Source organism: Rhinolophus sinicus, linkage group LG07, assembly GCF_036562045.2.
Source record: "Rhinolophus sinicus isolate RSC01 linkage group LG07, ASM3656204v1, whole genome shotgun sequence".
NCBI classification, from domain to species: Eukaryota; Metazoa; Chordata; class Mammalia; order Chiroptera; family Rhinolophidae; genus Rhinolophus; species Rhinolophus sinicus.
Genome location: NC_133757.1, coordinates 71,146,653 through 71,165,675, shown reverse-complemented (window position 1 = coordinate 71,165,675; position 19,023 = coordinate 71,146,653). Strand labels below are relative to the sequence as shown.

General features: G+C 59.2%; 1 protein-coding gene across 2 annotated transcripts in view; it reads right to left on the bottom strand.

Annotated features, from left to right (window-relative positions):
* Positions 1–959: 959 nt before the first annotated feature.
* KDM4B (lysine demethylase 4B) overlaps positions 960–19,023 on the bottom strand; it is a 137,046-nt gene continuing 118,982 nt past the window's right edge. The window contains exons 13-24 of one of the 2 annotated variants that reach the window (XM_074337631.1): positions 14,739–15,187; positions 14,406–14,526; positions 12,228–12,406; positions 10,550–10,769; positions 8,977–9,053; positions 8,621–8,676; positions 8,278–8,386; positions 4,223–4,408; positions 3,981–4,145; positions 3,485–3,604; positions 3,122–3,214; positions 960–1,960 (exon numbers count right to left, since the gene is read on the bottom strand). In XM_074337631.1, coding sequence (XP_074193732.1) covers positions 1,784–1,960; positions 3,122–3,214; positions 3,485–3,604; positions 3,981–4,145; positions 4,223–4,408; positions 8,278–8,386; positions 8,621–8,676; positions 8,977–9,053; positions 10,550–10,769; positions 12,228–12,406; positions 14,406–14,526; positions 14,739–15,187 — 1,952 coding nt within the window. In that variant the 3' untranslated portion in view covers positions 960–1,783. The remainder of the gene's footprint in view (positions 1,961–3,121; positions 3,215–3,484; positions 3,605–3,980; positions 4,146–4,222; positions 4,409–8,277; positions 8,387–8,620; positions 8,677–8,976; positions 9,054–10,549; positions 10,770–12,227; positions 12,407–14,405; positions 14,527–14,738; positions 15,188–19,023) is intronic. The other variant, XM_074337632.1, reaches the window with a different exon arrangement.

Here is a 19,023-nt window from a genome sequence, read left to right as displayed (position 1 = left end):
CACAAGTCATCCCAGAACTCAAAAATGAGGTGTGACCCAGAGACCCCGCCACGGGGCTGGTTACCCCTTGGACCCCGAGGGCCTCAGGGCTGTCTGCCCACTTCTTTTTATTCTCTTTACAATATAAATAGCATTTTCAAACTACATATGAATACAGTGACGGTGCCACCAGGCGGGGCTGCTGCATGCAGTGGGAGACCCCCACATTTCGGCTGACTCCCCTCAGTACCTCCCCGCCCCTGCCCACTTTGGGCATCTGTCCCCCCTCCCCCCCCAGCAAGGAAATTAAAGATTCTCGGCTCATTTACATTCTCTCCATTTTCCTTAAATAGTTCTCTCTGGCCTGGCGACCGTTAGAACACTTTTTTTTTAAATTTTTATACAAGCAAATCATGCTCTCAATTCCTCTGCAGGGGAGAGCAGGGGGCAGCGGAGATGGAGAAAGTGGGCAGGCTGAGCTGGGCTGCCTCCTTTCCAAGCCCGTAAGAGAAGCACAGTTTTTCTCTCTCCTAAATTCAACCCACAACTCTTAAGAGGCAGATTTCCTTCAAGTTGAAAGCAGCGATGCCCAGTCTTGCTTGCTCTCCCCGAGACACATAAATCAATGGTCACAAACATGACACAGGATGCTGCCAGCCCCTCGGGGTCCTAGGAAGAACCCCCATGTGACACAGGGCTGCAGCCAAAGCAGGGATGCCTGGGAGCCTGGGGACATATGCCTAACTAGGGAAACAGCTGGACTTGGGCCACCTGGGAGGCCTGCCTCAGCTCCGGTCCTCCCTCCCTGGGTCACCGGGCGCCGCCATCTGCTCTTGTGGCCGCAGGATGTCACCGCTTGTGGGGCTCCCTCCCCTTGAGCAGGCCAAGGAAGGCCTGAGTGGCACAGGGGACAGTCTGTCACCTGAGGCCTCAGCTGTGGAATGGTTCTCACGGGGGAAGAAGCAAAAGATGGAACAAACCAGAAGAGAGAGCGTTTATTTCGCACAGACTCGCAGACAGGAGGGAGGGTCCTCGACCCCCATGGCCAGTGCTCGGCCACCAAAGAGTACTGCTGGCCCCCTCCTGTCCGGCGCAAAGATGAACGGTGTTGGCGGGGACCAGGCAAGAGGCGCCAGCCGCCCAGACCTTCATGAAGTTGGGCAGAGGGCGGAGTGAGGGCTTGGAGTGACAGGGTGTCACTGGCTGGGTGTCCTGCCTGAGCCCCGGCACCTCCAGGCCTCATCACACATCCCTGCCTGCTCACAGACAAGTAAGATTCTAAAACAACAACAAACGAAAAACGAGATGCTTTTGTCTCCCTCAGTGTGTTTCGGTTCTGAGAAAAAGAACGTTTTGTTTTTAAAGCCACAAATCTAGAAAACAACTTTGGGGATTTTTTTCCTTTTCTTTGTTTTCCTTTTTTTCTTGAGTTTTTTTTTTTAAACAATAGGTATTTATAGAAAGAACCTCACAAAGGTGATATATGTACAGAAGTCACAATCTCAAAGGCTGCTCAGGAGGCAGGCAACGCAGTAGCACCTTTTCGAGAAGAAGAGCTTACGTGGTTTACGAATCTGAGTAGTGGGGGTGGCGCGAGCCCCAGCCGGCCCCACAGAGCCCGTGTGGCCCGGCTCCCTGAGTCTGGGGGCTGCATGCCGGCGTCCTGCTCGCTGCTGTCCCCGCAGAGCACGGAGGTAGCCTCTGGGGGCTGGGGAGGCGAGGACAGGAATTCACAGCAAGCCAACGCCAGGGCCCGCCGCCACCTGCCTTGCTGGGCTGAGGGGTGGCCAGGCGGCTGGCTGTCCTAGAAGGGGGCTCCAGGCCGGCCCTGAGCCTGCAGGAGGCTCTCCATGAAGGCCAGGTAGTCCGCATTCCGCCCCGCGTCCTCAGGGGCGTGCGGGGTGCTCACCCGTGGGCGCTTGGCAGCCTTCACCTCCTCTCCCGAGAAGATACTTTCCTGAGGCGCCCCCGTGCTGACCGACTGTGGGAGACCAGATAGCACAGGGGTTAGTGCAGAAAGGGGTGCTATGGACCGAAGGTTTGTGTCCCCCAAATTCCTATGCTGAAGCTCTACCCCAAGAATGTGATGGTGTTAGGAGGTGGGTCTTTGGGAGGGGATTATGCCCTGAGGGTGGGGCCCCTCTGAATGGGATCAGTGCCCTGGTAAGAGACCCCCAGAGAGTGTGCACTTGCTCTCCTCCACTCCCTGCCACGTGAGGACACCGTGCCAATGCCTTGACCTTGGACTTCCAGCCTCCAGGACTGTGAGAAATAACCTTTGTTGTTTACACCGCCCAGTCTAGCAGCCCGAATGGACTAAAACAGAGGCTCCACTTGGGCACCTAGCTGGAGCAAATGGCCCACCCTGCTGTGGGTCAAGGACCCTGGGCCACTGTCCCTCAGCCAATGACCTTCCAAGAGGGACAGCCAATCAGTGGGGGTGGCCTCTCAGCACTGCTGCCTCCAATCCTGTGTGCAAGTTTCCCAGGTGGGCACAATCTCTATACCCCAGTCACTGGTCCCCTAGAAGGGCGGGTGGCTAGCCTGGTCTGTCCCACCAGATGGCAGCTATGGGGAATGGCTATGCCATGCAGAGGGAGGGAAATGCGGCTACTTGTCTGTCTGGCAATTCCTGTCCTTCCCCGAGGAAACCCGGCATCTGAGGTCAGCTGTGCGACCCCCACTGCTCTTACTTTGAGCTTATTCACCCACAGCCACAGCTGCCTGCTCCTCAAAACCTTGTCTTTGGATTAAACATGGAAAGAAAGAAAACTGCGGCTAGCCGGGAGAAAAGGCAGTCACTTCCCGCCTCCAGGACTCATTGTTCCCTTTGAGAAGGGACGAGCTTCGGGAAAGTGTTTCCTTTGCACCGCCAACCCCAGCGCTCTGCTTTTGTGCACAGGCAGCGGGCACCCGGGTGCGGATGCGTCACGAGTGCCTGGCGGACCTGCTGCTGCAGGTTTCTCTCCTCCTGGTTGTCACGGGGACAGCCAGCCCTCCAACCTGCCCCTACAGGCCACAGAGTGGGCTGGCTGCTGGGAGCTGCCCTCAGCTGCCTCCCAGTGGGAGCAAGGGCCATGGCAGGGAGGGCAAGGCCACCAAGGGCTTCTGGGCAGCGCCTCAGCCTGGCTTGGCCACTTACCAGCCGTGACCGGACCCTCTTGGGCAGCTCCTCGTCCAGGGTGAAGATGTCACCGCGCTTGACTGTCAGCTGGGACCCGTCCTCAAATTCCACCTGCAAAGGGGCACAGTTATCAGGGGCGGTGCCTCAGCACCACGGGCCCACCCCATCTTTACCAAGGTCCCATCACCCACGGTGGCCACTGCTGGGGAAAGTACCAGACAATCGGAGGCCCCTTCCAACTTAAAACTATAACAAGCCCCCTGACCTCCTAAGTTAGGCACGCAAAGGTCGACCAGCCCCCCCACAGGAATGCATGCAGGACCGAACCCCACCTGCGACCCTTGCCTGTGTCCTGTATCGGGAAGGCAGGACCCCGCTCACCTGATAGATGTGACTGGTCATAGAGGAAATGAACTTGGCCTTGTAGATGTTGCCGTCAGTCCACCGGAGTTCAACAAACTCCCCCTCGGGTGGGGGTCCCAGCCGGGCACAGTCTCTGCTCTGTGGAGGGAAGAACGTGGCAGGCGGTGAGGCGGCAGGGCCCTGGGCACGGGCGCCCGTGGCCTGTCGGGCTCGGACCCTCCCCATGCCATGCTGCCTGTGCTTTAACGGTAACGAAGCTCCCACGTGAGAGACGTTTGCAGCAAGGAGGCCAGTGGTGCTCTCTGCCTGAACTCTGAAGGCAAGCGGAGCAAACACAGAGGACCAGGTGTGGCGGGGGTTGCCCCTGCTGTAGGCTGTGGACTGACCATGCTTTCTGCATTGCTTCTACTTCCCCTCGGGGGCCCAGGAACTGGACCTGTCCAGTGGGCTCACAGGTGACCCGCCTCCCAGCTTCCTAACGGCAGCGCCCGCCCCGCGCCCGCCCGCAGCTCACAGTAATGCTCTCCGGGTACAAGTTGTCACTGTAGGACCCGTCATCAAAGTTTACTTCGTAGAAGGTCTGCGTGGTGGTGCCAATGACACGGCACCGGTAATAAAGCCCGTTGCGGTTCTTGGTGATGACCACCTGGCCTAAGGACACGGCCCTCAGGAACTGGACCTGGGGGCGGAGGGGGCCGCGTCAAGCAAGGGCAGGTGGGCAATGCGACGGAGCAGGAGGGAGGGCCGGGCACTCACGGTGTGGCCCCCCGACTTGTGCTTGAAGCAGGTGATGGAGACGACGTAGGGCCAGTCGTCCGGCTCCATGAGCACCCCGGCGGCATGGGCACAGGTCACGTGGAAGGAGGTGGAGCAATGCTCACAGGAGCACTGGATGCAGGCGCCAGAAACCTTCTTCATCCGTTTCCGGCAGTACACGCATTTCTGGGGAGTCATGAGAGGAAATGGGGCTCTGGCCAGCGCCTCAGACCAGGGGGCTGGGAGCCCTCCCACTGCGCCCTTAGGACCGTCTTCTGGGAGTGAACCCCGAGACCCAGGGCTGAAAGGCAGAGACTGGCCTTGGCTGGAGGCACCCTGGGAAAAGCCTGGGGAATCGACTTGGCCGGAAATCTTAACCATGGCAGAGAGTCCCCAAAACCACCCAGCCTGTGGCTCCCCGCCAACCCCCAGGAGCACTTCCAGGCTTCTTCTATACTCTAGTCCTCTGAAGAGCTGTCTGGAACAGGCACCAAAGAGCCACAAAGTGAAATACAATTTAGCCCCAAAAAAGCATGACACACCAACAGTCACTACAACGTGGACGGACCTTGAACACACGGTGCTCATGAGAGAAGCCAGACACACGAGGCCACAGTGTGTGATTCCACTTACGGGAAATGTCCAGAACAGGCACGTCCACAGACAGGAAGTGGGTTAGTGGTTGTCAGGGGCTGGGGAGGGGGTGGGGAATGACTGTTGATGGGGAGAGGGTGTCATCTGGGGTGGTAGAAAAGTCCCAAAATTAGAAGTGACAGTTGTCTTACTCTGTGAATATAAAAACGCCACTGAACTGCTCACTTTGAAACAGTGAATTTTATCTACATTCTGAATACAAGGCATTGCAGGCTAACCTCCTTCACAAAGAGGAGCCTCTGAGTGAACTCTTTCACGCCAGTCAGGGGGTCCGTGTGGCGGAAATGCCCCCCCTGCCCTGGGTGACCTGCTCCTGTGGTGTCAGCATCCAGGGCCACTCCCACACCCCTGCCCAGCAGTTGCCAGGCCCGCTGAAGCCCGTCACTCCGGGCATTTAATAAGCGGCTTTTATCGCTCTGTAAACCATGTTCAAAAGCCAGATAAGCACAGTGGCCAAGGGCGCCGCCGGACGGGTCGATGGCAATGAGATCTCATTATTAAACTGTCAATACCTAATTCTCCCGCTGGTCTGCAGGCCAGGCACTGACATACAACACGCTCCGCAGGCGTTAACCCTCAAATCCCGGGCCTTTCGCAGAGTAGAGGTAAGCACAGCCGCCCAAAGCCCTGGAAGGAGTGGTCCTTCCTCCAAACCAGAGGGTGCACATTCTCTCACAAATGTCACCTGCCCCGCTGCAGAGGCCCAGAAGAAATCCACCAGCCAAGAGTGACGCTCAGCGCGATTCATTTCCCACCATGGGTGGCAGCTCTATATTCTGAGTTTCTGCATCATGAAGAATGTGGGCCAGGTCCCCACCGTGTCATTTGTCAGGAGCCCAGCACAGGGCATGTCTAGTGTCTGGGTTTTTCCCATCCCAGCCCGGTGGGGGTGAGCGCATGGCTCAGGCCACCAGACAGATGGGGCCAGCCCCTGCTCACCACGGCTCCCCGAGAACCCAGACCCAGCAGCCGGAAAGTCCGGTGGATAGATGGATGGACAATGACCAGCAGTGACTGTCCACGAGCCTGTGGCCTGTGTGTGACCTCAGGAAGCTGGGTGGGCAGCTGGGTAAGCAGGAGTTAACTGCTGGCTTCCTTGCGTGGGTCCATTAGGCAGTACAAGCAAGCCTCGTGTAAAAGGATTTTTAATTCATCGTTACAAGTGCTGGTAATGAAGAGGCTGCAAGCTGGAAATGTCAGCTGATCCATAAAGCGTCTGGGGGAGGATGGATCACGGGCTGCGGGCTGCACCATCACTCCCCCTGAATGATGAAGCCTCTCGCGCCTATAACCACCTGCAGGCTGGCAGCCCCTTCCTGCTGGCCTGTCTGGGCCTGGTGATGGCCACCGGTGCTCCGTGAGTGAGGCTCCTGACCCCACAGGCTCCCGCCAGTGCCCACTCAGCCCTGCCAGGTGGCACCACACCCGTAGGCTCAAGGTTGAGTGTCTCTGTTCCTTCCCACAAGACTCCCCACCAGGCCCACTGCCCGCAGTCCAATTTCTCTGCCTCCTGCCCTCCGTGGGCCTGGAGGAGTGCCAATACCCCCGACGGCCCCAGGCAGCTGGGACATAAAAGGGGCAGGAAAAGCAGCCAGGACGCTTGCTGTCAGGCGCCCCAGCCAAGGGCCCAGCCCCCAAGTGCCACGCGACGCCTCCCTGTCAGAGCTGCCACCGCCACATCCCTGAGTGGGGACATGTCCCCAGCAAGGCTGCCACACACTCCCAGCAGTGATGAACCTGAGAGCAGGGGCTGGCGCTCAGACAGCACGATTGGTGCCTTCCCATGAGGCCCAGTCAGCATGTACCATGCAGGGGCCCTACAGACGGCAAGGCGAAGACACAGAGGCGCGGAGGCCCAGGGTTGGTGGTGGCCGAGCTGGGATGGAAGCCAGCTCTTGTTCATGGTCACACTCGGCCCAGGATGCCTGGTGCCCTAGAGGCTCCCCAGGGGTGATTGTTATTAGTGAGAGCACTCCAGCCGAGGACGACCACACACTCCATAGAGGGGGGAGATCTACCTGCACCAAGAGGGGCCAACAGCTCCACAGAAAGCACACAACCCTATTCCAAAATGGGCGAAGGGCCTGGAGAGACATTTCTCTCTAGAAGACACACAGGTGGCCTACAGGTACATGGAGAGGTGCTCATGGAAACCATGAGATCTCATCGCAGGCAGTCATCAGGAAGATGAGAGGTACCAAGGGCTGGCGAAGACGTGGAGAAAAGGGAACCCTCCCGCACTGCTGTGGGAAGTCAACTGGTGTAGCCACTATGGAGAACAGTACGGACGTTCCTCAAAAAATTAAGATGAGAACTGCCACGCGCCCCAGTCATTCTGCTTCTGGGTATATATGCAAAGGAAAGGAAAACAGGATATTGAAGGGTATCTACACCCCCCTTCGCTGTGGCACTTAATGGACAAAACATGGAAAGAAGCACTGAGGGATGAACAGGTAAAGAGGAGGGGCCCATGCACACAACAGAGTCTTCAGCCATGAGAAAGAAGGAAACCCTGTCATTTGTGACCACGTGGGTGGACCTTGAGGGCATTATGCTCGAGAGAAAACAGACGCAGAAGGACAAGCGGCAGGAGTCCACTGATAGGAGGTCCACACATCTATCAGACTCAGAGGAGACGAGCAGGGTGGGGGCTGGAGGAGGGGGCGTTGCTAGGAACAGGTACCCAGTTTCAGTTACGCGCGCTGGATATATTCTAGAGCTCTGCCGTATAATGTGCTGCCTGCAGTTAACAAGACTACACTGTGCACTTAACAAGTTGTTCAGATGGAAGATCTCATGTTGAGTGTTCTTACCAGAATTTTTTATTTTTTAAAAGAGGAGCCCATGGGGCGGCCGGATGGCTCAGTTGGTTAGAGCACGAGCTCTCAACAACAGGGCTGCCGGTTCAATTCCCACATGGGATGGTGGGCTGCGCTCCCCCACCCCAACTAGATTGAAAACGGCAACTGAACTTGGAGCTGAGTTGCGCCCTCTACAATTAGACTGAAGGACGACTTGGAGCTGATGGGCCCTGGAGAAACACACTGTTCCCAATTACTCCCCAGTAGAAAATTAAAAAAAAAAAAAAAAAAAAAAAGGAGCCCGCTAGGTAACAAGGAAAGTACAGGGCAGCATGCATGTGGCTTCTGCTTGTGCAAAAGGCAGAAACGCTCTGCAGTTTACGTGCAGTGTGAGCGGGCATCTCTGCACAGAGCTCAGCGAGCTGGGAGCCCCCCGCGCCGCAACGCCCGTGCTTTTCTCTGGGCACCTCTGTACCTTCTCACTTTTGTACTCCCACCTTTGTGACCTATTCAAGAACAGATGTGGCCAAACTGAAATGGGTAGTGTCTGGATTCCTGCCCTGCCCCCGCCCCCGCTGGGCAAGACTGCAGGGGACCTACCAGCTTCCACCGCTGCTCGGGGATGCCGCTAATGTCCACAGGGTGGCGCTCCATCACGTTCAGGAACCGCACTTCCGGAACCGCGATGGCGCAGATCACGTGGATCCACCTGGGGGGAAGGGTCAGGGGTCACGGGTGAGCCCTAACCCCACGGTCACCTCATTCTGTGGACACTGCCCCTGTCCATGATGCTGCTGCTGGCCGTTCAGGGTTTACAGGACCTTAAAGGACAGTCTGGGCACTTGTTTGCTCCTCCTTGTTCCCACCCTGCCAAGTCAAGGCCCTGGGGTGGGGCTAACAACCCGCAGGACACACCCCAAGAGGAGCAGCGCCTTCCACCCACCTCCTGTCGGTCGTCATCTGCAGGGCGCCTCCCCGGAGGTTGCATAGGCAGCACTCCTACAGGAAGCAGACAAGCGCAGGGTGAGGGGCGCAGGGACAGGGCTGCCCCCACCTACCCTGGGGCCTGGGCGATCCCCTGCCTGCAGTCCTTACATTTCAAACCAGCGGCCACCGAAGGGATGGGCTGCTAGTGCGTCGGGCTCCACACCCTCACTGCTCAGGTGAGGGAACCAAGACCCAGGGAGGTGAGGCCACCAGCCAGGGTCACCCTTCGGGATCACAAGCCTGGGGCTTAGGCATGGCCCCCCGGGGCTGGACAGCTCTCAGGGCACCACCCGAGCTGCAGAGGCGACTTACCGCAGTCCAGGCGTGGGCCGCGCACCGGGAACACGTCCAGCCTTCGTTGACCAGCTCCGGTCGGATGCCGTAGCAACCTGAAAGGCAGCAGAGGGACGCATCTGTCACCGTGGCTGCATCAGAGCTTAACAGAGCCTTCTGGAATCCAGCCTCAGCACTGAGGGTAATGACTCTCACTGCCCTCTCTACCTCAATCCAGGCCACTGCACATGGAGCGGGGGGAAGATCTGGAAACAGATGCTGGGAAGGGGAGCAGGGCCCGCTTGCAGGAGCCCCTGATGGGCCTGCCCAGTCTGGGAAGGATCCCTCGCTGCCCCCCCCCCACCCAGGCTCTGCTGGGAAAGTGACCAAGAAGTCGTGTGCCATGTAAAGTGGGCCTCGTGGACAATGGAGTTCGGAGTGGCAGGGCTGGTCGGGCAGGCCAAGTGTTCCAGCAGAACTGCTACTTCTGAAAGCCCAAGTCAGAGGCTCTGGGTCATCAAGGCAGTTTGCTCTGGAGTGTGGTCATGGTTCAAAAAGGGGGAGAAGGCACTGAGGAGGGTGTGGACAGAGGGTCATGCCCCAGAGCGAGGGGCAATGACTCACCCTGCGTCCACTGCCCAGCAGGGCAGCAGAAAGGTGGCACTCTGTCTCCACGGAGGCCACGAGGGCTAACAAGGTACCCAAGAGCCTGTACTGGCCCCCCTGCTCTGTCCCCTGGGGCACTCAGCCAGGGTCAGGGCGGGGGGTGGGGGTCTGGCTCCTGGAGGAAGTGGAGGCTCCGCCTCCCTCCAGAGCCAGGTCTCAAGGAAGATGCCTGTGTGAGCCTTCTGCGTCTCAAGGTCAGCGAGCAAGGCGCCTCTCCCCCCATGCCCTGACCACAGGCCTGTCCAGAGTGGTCCCCCAAGAGCCTGCCCAGAGCATGTCTCATACCAGGCCCAGCGTGGCCGAGCCAACAAGCTCCCAGACAGGAGACAAAATGAGCCCAGAGCAGCCTCTGTGGGGACAGAGGGACAGAATCCTTCGGCTGCCTTCCTCCGTGGGGAGCGGGGAGGAGGTGGAGCGGCACATGAAATTAAATGGCTCCAGAGCCTTCCTTCCTTCCTGGAGCTTGGTCTCCCATTCACTGCCCCTCACACCTGAGAAAGGGGAAGACACCCATTCTCTTGTCTTGGGCTACCGTCTGGGCTTTAGGGTCTGGGGGTGGGTGGCCACTGACAGCAGAGATAAATCAGACCCCCAAACCACTCTAGAATCTCAGCTTTACCATCACTCTGGCTGCAAAGCGCAGAGTTTACAATCATCATGGCACCTGAGGGTATCCACTAACTTCCTGCTTCCTCCCGGGCCCCGGAGGCAAAGCAGGGCTCAGCAGAAGAGTCCTGAAGGAGGCTGACCACGCAGGCCCACCTTGGCCAGGAAGCAGGTAGGACATCTTCCCCTGAAGGTCCCACGATGCCAGGTCCAGGGGGACAGCCCGAGACAGCAGCCCAGGGAAAAGGGGCTCCCTGCTGCACAGACATGGAGTGCAAAGCTGCACCCGGCGGAGCCCGCAGCCCCCTCGGCCACCTGCCCGTTGCCCGGCCCCACTCACTGGCGTGGACCTGCAGGCAGCACTTGGCACAGGCGATCAGCAGGCTGGTCCCGTCATCGCCGATGTAGGAATTGGCAGGGAGTGGCTCCATGTTCTCAGCACTGGAGGTGAAGCACATCTCGGGGATAAGCGGCCGTGTCTTCTGGCCGCTTTTGGAAGGTAGCACAGAGGAGCCCTCCCCCAGGGAGACCTGGGGGGCCTCCTTCTCGGTCTGTAGGGACTGCAGGAGGGGCGCACCTTCAGTGGAAAGCCCAGCTCCGGGCCACCTGACATCAGTAAACCAGGCCACGTGGGGCCATCCTTGCCGCTGCCCTCCGCCCACCCCTCACGCAGCTTCTATATCCAAACAGCCCCGGCCTGCCTCCCACCTCTCCAGCTGCTGCACTGCCACCTCCTACCAGGACACCTGCAGCTGCCCCACAGGGAGTCCCCAGTGCACCCGCCCCACCCTCCCAGCCCCCACCCTCCTTTCCCAAACAGTCAGATCCTGTCCATGGGGGTCACAGGACACAGACCTCAGGGCAGCTCAGCTAATGTGTGGAAAGCACCTGGCACTGGGCTAAAATAGGGGACCCGAAAAAGCAAGTGAGACCTGGCCCTGTTCTCCAGGAAACTCCCAGTCCAGGTACCGATTAACACAGAGGCCAACAAGCAAGAGCAGAGGGGGCCTGTCCCAGAGCCAGACTGAGGACAGTAGGACTGGGAAGGCTTCCTGGAAAAGGTGGCAAATGAGTGGGCTCAAAGAATGAACAGAAATCTGTCTGGCATGGCAGAGGGCTGGGGAGACCCTGGGGGTCATCGCAGAGCACAGCGCTGCTGGGGGAGGGGGGTGGTAGATGTCACGGCTGAGGAAGGCCGTGGAGGTGGGGTGGGGCACGTGGCCAGGCAGGGGGCTGTGGTGAGCCTGGCAGAGTCTCCAGCCAGGTAGCGCATGGCCAGAGTGGCCTCCCAAACGCCTGTTCAGGCCACAGTGAGATGCTACCAGGAATGGGAGGCCTGCACCAGAGGAGAAGGCAAGAAGGCAGGCAGTGGTCAGGGCGTGGGGAGGGTGACAAGGGGAGAGTGACAAGGGGAGGAAACAAGAGGTAAGAGGGAAAGCAGGCAGGACCTGGCAGCTGATGGCACAGGGCAGAACATGGGGAGAGGCCTGGGTTCCAATGGTCTGGAAAATACAGGACACTGGGTGCCGGGCTCAGAGGTGTTGGTGTCCCAGCCAGGGCATATGGTCTTTGCTCTGGCCCCAGCCTGCCTCTGGGACTTGGCCGGTCACAGCCCGCCCCTTCTGGGCCCCCAGCCTGCATCCCCCCCAGAACGTGATGAGGAGCTTTCTGAGGACAGTGGCACCTCACATTGTCTCCCCACCCCTCTGTCAGATGTCCCATTTGTGTGCTCATTGACAAGTCACCTTCAGACAGAACTCAGGAACTGGGCCCTCTCCCTGCGGCCCTCACAGGGGAGGCTCCAGCGCACCCTTCTGCCTGCCACACTGTGCTGTCCCGCCCCGCCTGTCCCACCCCAGCCTCCAGGCTCAGCGGATCCCACTGTGGCTCCTTTAGCACATGGGTTTTTTGTCCCATCACCAGTGCCCAGGTTCCCTTCAGGTAGAGCAAATGCTGGTGCCTATGGGAGCAGCCCGGCTCTGCCCCGGCCCCGGGGGCCCGCGAGGCCGTGTGGTCACCTGGCTGTATGGGTAGAAGAGGGTGCAGACGGCGCAGTAGGGCTCAGTCAGGGCAGCCGCCGCGTTGAACTTCCTCTCGGCCTGGAAGCTGGCCGCCTTGTTCTTCCACTGCAGGGACAGCAGGGACCTCAAGGCCTCAGGGTCACTCACGTCCTCTTCCCCAGAGAAAGGGAAGGCGTCTAGAGCAGTGTGTGTGGGAGAAACGTCAGCATGGTTAAACTGTGCTCGAGGAGCCACTGCCTCTCCCTGATGGGCCTTACTGCCACAAGCACTCATGGTGACAGGTCCCCACTCCCATGGTGCCTGAGCCTCTCTGCAGAGGGGGCCCCTGGTTCCTTCTGGGGCAGGAGACAGGCTGCGTCAGACCTTGGCTAGTCAAGTGCCGACTCCCAGCGCTCAAAGGAGCCAAGAGAGGAGCACAGCTGAGAGTCAGAGGGGGGGCGGTGAGACCCCAAAATCCTACTGAAATGCAGCGGAGGCTACTAAGGGTGTCTCTCCCACTCCGGCCTGTCACCACCTAGCCCCTGCTGGCCTCAGTTACCAGCCCCACGCACCATGTCCCATTGCTGCATTTCCTGAGTGAGGGAGGTTCAGTGCTCCCCAGGAGCCTGCCCCGAGAAGTGGGGTGCTCACTCCTGAGGCCCCGACCTTCACAGTAACTAGGCCAGCACAGCTGATACAACAGCCTTCCTGACTGTAAGGCCAAGGCCCCCTGTAGAGGGGCCCCGGGCACGTCTGATCTCCCTTGAGACTACTTCCACTCCTGGAGCTCAGCCTTGTGATCCAGAGCTTCTAGAATCCTCCTGGCCCTAGCCCTCAAGTTACATTGAGAATGAAAGAAGCCATCCAGACAATTTTCAAATTCCAAGTGCATCTTAAACGGAAGGCTGAAGCAGAAGATGAAAAATTAGCTTCACAGGGTTTCTGCCCATGATACAGGGGCTCTTAGCTGCGTGTTAAATAGAAGCTTCTCGTCTCCACCCCTCCGGCTCCAGTTCCTACAACCTACTGTTCTAACCTCTCTCTAAGGCCCATGGCCAGCTCAGCAGCAGGAAGAGTCACTTCTGCTGCAACTGGCCACTCCCCAGCCTTGTCACCCACCTTTAGCCACTAATAATGGGGGTGGGGAATGATGTAAAGATTTCCTCTAGTCACACAAGCAAATCGGGGCTGCCCTCTGCACCTCCCAGCAGCACAGTGCTGTTTCCATGGGCACAGGGAGCACAGAGCTAAGACATCTGCTGGAAATGAGCTTGTTCTCAGGCCCCGTGGAGCTCTGTGATTGAGTCTATTTTGCAAACCTCAACTTGGGGGTTGCAGCCACGCTTTTGCCCCTTGCTCACACAGAGCACAGGAGGGGCTGACCCTAGGTGGCACACCTGGACTGGGCACATCTTCTCGCTCAATGGCCTATTTGCCTGCTCTGCGAGTGTTCTGGAAGCCCAGCTCTGTCTGGGCCTGCCATCCGAGCAGATCCAGTGGCTGTGGGAGGATGAAGCAGGACCCTTGCTCAGCTGGGGAGACGGGTCGGTATACAAATACACAGAGGCCACCAGAGCTGCATGGGGACAGGGGGCAGGGGTAGCCATCCCAGGCCTGGTGACAGGAGCCATGTCTGCTCAGAGGTGGGGGCAGAGAGCAGGCATGTCCCAGGTCAGTCAGCAACAGTCACCACAGTAATGACCTCCCCTCAGCTCTGTGCACCTTCCTCACAGGACCCCTGCGAGGGCCAGCAGCCCGCATTTTACAGATGGAGAAGCCAAGTCACAGGAAAGTAAATGGCTCCAGGCAGTAAGCTAGGGTTGGAGCCCAGGTGGGTTGCAGCCTGTCTGTCCCTCACAGGCCACGTTGGACATTTCAATCTTAGGCCCTGGGCCCAGCACAAATGAGTTCCCCACAGTGGGAAACAGAGCAGATGAGGTTGGAGGGGACAGAGCCTTGGGGTGGTCCTATGGGGAGCCCCGCGGGCTGGGTAGGGGGACTGTGTGGGGCTGGGTCTGAGGGCTGGGCAGTCTCAGGACAGACGCTGAGGGCCTGACCTGAGCTGGTGGCAGTGGGGGTACCAGGCAGGGTAGTGGCAGAGGGCGGCGTGGGGGAGGTGCTGGGTGAGAGCAGGTGAGAGCAGGTGGCACACACAGCCTGGGGCCCAAGCAGGCAGGGGACGACCTTCTCACTCACCCTCATCACTGGAGGCCTCCTGCTTGACCACGGACAGCGGGGACCTGGTGGGCGGCTTGCCCAGAGGGTGACGGCGGCTCTTCTTGATCTCCATCTTCAATTTGGAAAACGCTGATGGCGCCTGAAGCACAGGACAAGAGATGTCTGTGGGGTGCGGCTCTGAGACGGGAGCAGAGCCCAGTCAGCGGTGCCTCAGTTTTCTGTCGGGAATACGAGGCCCCAGGGAGAAGTGGCAGGAGCCACTGTGGTTTCTAGACCACGTGCACACCGCCAGCCTCTGTGACGGGCCACGGGGCCACTTTGTGAGATGGGATGCTGTGGCTGGCGCCCTACCTGCACCTCGCCTGCTGCTCTCTCCTCCTCGGGCCCCGTCAGCTCCATGGGGGCGGCCTGCTCCTTCCAAGTGGGGCCCTTCTGGGCAAAGTGCTCAGACACCTGCTGGCAGGACACTCGGCTCTTGTCGCACGTGGCGGGGCTGGCGCGTGGCACCACGTACAGCATGGGGATGATGGGACGCAGCTTCAGCTCCAGCTCTTCGCCAGGCGCCACGGGAGGCACAACGTTGAGGGGTGGCGGCAGGGGGCTCTCCTCGGTGGCCACAGGGCTGGGGGTCAGCACCGGGGGCTCTAATGGGGGTGGTGGCACCTCCTCAGTGGGGAACTGAGTGAGCGGGGGTGGCGGCAGTGGGGGCAGAAGTGGGTGGTGAGAGTGCAGGGGGCCATGGCTCTTCTTCTTCCGGTCACTCTTAGTCTTTGCTGGCCGCAGCTTGCCCCGCCCATCCTCTGTGGGGAGAGAGGAGAGAACAGTCAGGGCCGACCCCCGGCCCAGGTGGGAGATGGCTGGAGATGGCAGAAATCCCCTCTGGCCTTCCCCAAAAGAACACAGCCTTCGGGCAAGTTCAAAGCACAGCCAGGTTACGCTGCCAGGTGGGCAGAAACCGGTCACACCCGAGCCATGGGGGCACCCCCTCTCTTGCCATCCGGGTTCTGTAGGTGCTCAGAGCACCTTCTAGATTAGCATGAGGTAGAGAAAAGAGACACATCCTTTCTGAGTGGGGGCCTGAAGCAGATTTGTTCTTTTCAGATATCTGAATTTTGCATATTGCTACAGTGAACACAAACAACTTGTAGAATTTTTTAAAAAGCAAAGACTCAAAACAATAAACCATACATGAGGGGGTCACATGAGTGGAACACGAGCCAGATAGGCCTGATGGGCCCGAACACCCTTCCACTTCCACAGGCCAGCGCGGGCGCATTTCCTGACAGGTGAAAGGGTGGGATGGGAGGCAGGCAAAGCGTATCTTCAGTGGCATTTTGGAGCCATGTAGGCAGCAGAATCATGGCCCCTGGAGACGTCCACATCTTAGCTGTGGGACCTGACACCGTGACATGACTTTGCAGATGGGATTGTGTTGAGGGAGATGGTCGGGTGATCCTTCTAATCAGAGGCCCTTTCCCAGCTGTGGTCAGAGAAATGCTGACGATGGAGGAGGGGCCACGAGCCCAGGATGCAGCGCCTCTAGAAGCTGTGAAAGGCAGGAAGTGATTCTCCCTAGAGCCTCAGGAAGGAACAAGCCCTGCCCACACCTGGGTTTAGCCCTATGAGACCCATATGACGCTTCTGCCCTCCAGGACTGTCAGCAAATCAATATGTATGGTCACCGTCATGGCAACCCCAGGTGGTGAGCTGCCTGAGGCCTGTTGTGCTCAGGGTGAGGTGCACACAGCAGCAGAGGTCCTGCCCTCCAGGATGACAGAGCCTGGAGCCCTCTGGCCTTGCCTGCCCTGTCGGAGAATGAGCACAACAGCTCAGGCCCTCAGCCGTGAAGCCCAGGGTCCCAGAGGTTCAGAGCACCACTGAAGAAGGGACACCGGCTGGAAACCAGAAGACCAATCATCGCAGTTGTCTGGGACCTAGGGGTTCCTGGACGATCAGGGACGAGGGGTCATCCTGCTGACAGGACTGGTGAGGCCCAGTGGTACCTATGCTTGACAGTCTCGGGTTGGGAATAAGGACAAATGGAGGGCAGGCATCTGTCGCTCTCCACGAGAAACCGGTGGCAACAAGAAGCGTGACGAGTTCTGGTTTGCAACATGGTATCTATGTTTTATCTCTTGCTATAAAAACCTGTCCATATGTCATCCCCATTCCTCAGCCAAAGATGACGGAATGAGTGCCCATGACCTTGGGTGAGGGTTTGTCACTTAACCCCTGATCTGCACTGACCCCAGGAAGGGATGAAGCAAGGACCACCCCGCCAGCAGATACCAGCCTGGTGTGTTGGTAGGAGCTGAATGGCCCCACTCACTGCCCCCAGGCCCCCACCCCTGCCCTGGGCTAGGCCACAGGAAGCTGCGTGGAGGCACCCAGCCCCCTCATTCCCTGTTCCTCTCCCCCCCACCCCATCTGCACACTGCAGCACTGGCTGCTGGGACGGCCCACGGTGTTCTTGGCAAGCACACCCTGTGTTTTTCAAGAGAGGCTACATCAGCCAGAAGGCGACAGGAGCGCTCGCCCCTACCCTGGCCGTGTCCTCTGGTCCTGCGCCTTCCGAGGGCGCTGAGGATTCCTCCCACACCTTTGCCCCACCTAGACGAGCTCTGAGCGCTCCCCAGGTCCCCCCTCCCACCAGCTCCGCATGTATTTGGCCAAGTTATATGCCCAAGGAAAGCAAGTAATAGACTCTCTTTCCCTCCCTTGCAGACGCTGGAGTTGGATGGCACCCCAGAGACGTGGAGGGGGAGAGAGGCAGAGGGGAGAGACATGGAGCATTACTTGGTAATGCTGGGTAATGGCAGCATGGCCCCAGGAGGTGACTGGGAGGTGACTGAGGGCCCCTGGAGATCAGCAGCCAGGGCAGCGCTGGTGCTAATTTACAGAACCAGAGCCGAGGCCCAAGAGCCCCTGTCCTATTTGTGTAAAAGGCACTTTCGGATAAACGGTTTTGTTCTCTAAGGAAATTCAATATTCCTTCCTCCCTTGTCGTGCAAACTATTGAAAATCACACTGCATCTCTCAGCCTGAGGAGGGCAGGTCCAATTCACTCTCTGTGCTGGAGGCTCTGCTGTCAAATGCAGACAAGTTCCAGCCTCTTCCTCACATCTCCCAGGCTCTGGGAAGCCGAGGGGGCACACATCCAGAGGACCCTTCCGGGGACAGGCCCAAGGCCAGGAAGAAACCTGAGTGCTCTGGCTCTGTCCTCGCAGTGGGGACCCCCACAGCCCCCAGGCAGAGGCCGTACTGTGGAATTCAGAGAGCCCCAACCTGCTGGGGTCTGAGGGAGCCTGGAAACGGAACAGGGACGTCACACTGAAAGTGCTGAGGGTCCCAGCCAGTCCCTCCCCAACAGGTGGGCCTCCCACATCCTGGAGTGTGGGGTACAGGGTGGCTGAACAGCAGGGACCCCCGCTTGCAGCAGACGAGCTGAGGCCCTTCTAGTACTTTAGGGTGGGGGGATGTCACAGCTAAGACCCTTTCACTGTTGGATTTTATCGGCCTGCCTGGTTCCTTGGGGTCACCACCCCTTCACTACAGCACCAAAGTTCCCCCAGGGGAGGCACGGAGCCCCTGGCAGCTCTGGACTCCCAAGCTCAACCCCTGCTGCATGCTGGCCACAGAAGAGGGGAGTGGCCTCATGACTGCGGCCCTATTTAGGGACACTACACCCCCCACTTCCCATCCCCTGCCCAGCCTGGGTGAGCTGGTCCTGGTCCCCATGGTCTGGCCCACTCCTGCCAATTCTGCATCCTTCCCGTGAGGAGCCTGAAGCAGGGCACACCACGACGGTACGTGAGCCCGCTGGACTGTGCTGGGGTGGGGGCATGTGTCCTGTGTGACAGGATGTGTCCCTGAGTGAAATTCGCAGCCCCCACCCCTCCACCCCCCCACCCCCGTAAAGGCCCAGACCGTCTGCTCCCTGCTGGGTGCAGCAGCCTTGCTGCCCTAAAGCCAACGCCAAGCTGTCAGGCCACTCCCGGCACCAGTGCTCCATGACAAGGACGGCCCACAGTGATCCTGCCCACGGCCCTGCACACCCGTCTCCTCCACGCTCTGGGGAGCCTCAGTGGTGGGGATCCCTCTGGCTGCATGCTCTGTCTGGAAGGCAGGACGGCTCTGTGGTAGGCCAGCCCTCCTGGTCCGCCCCCACTGCACCCCCACCTCCTAAGAGACAGTGAGAAGGGACAGAGTCTGTGCCCAACCCCAGGTGGGGCGAGTGCCCTGTGAGACGGCTAAGCCAGGCAGGAGAAGGGAGCCTCTGCTGGCCCAACAAACTAGGGTTGACTTTTCCACCTTCTGCTCAGGTCAGGAGTGGGCACCAGGCGCAGAGGGAGACTGCCAATCCATCCCAGACCACCTGGCGGGGGGTATGGGGTGGTGACGCTGGCAGTGAGCTGGCCAAGCAGCCCCCCAGGCCTAGCACCACATCAAGCAGCCTAGGGTCCCTCCCACCCCCAGGGGACTTCCTCTTGGGGACACTCACCCCGGCCTCTCCAGGCAGCCCCGGGAGCCTCCACTCCTGCCCACCCATCTCCCCTGGCAGTGCCTGGATGCTGTTAGAGAGCGTCCAGTGTGTGAGTGACAGGGAACCGTGTCCCTCTGCAAAAACAAAACAAAC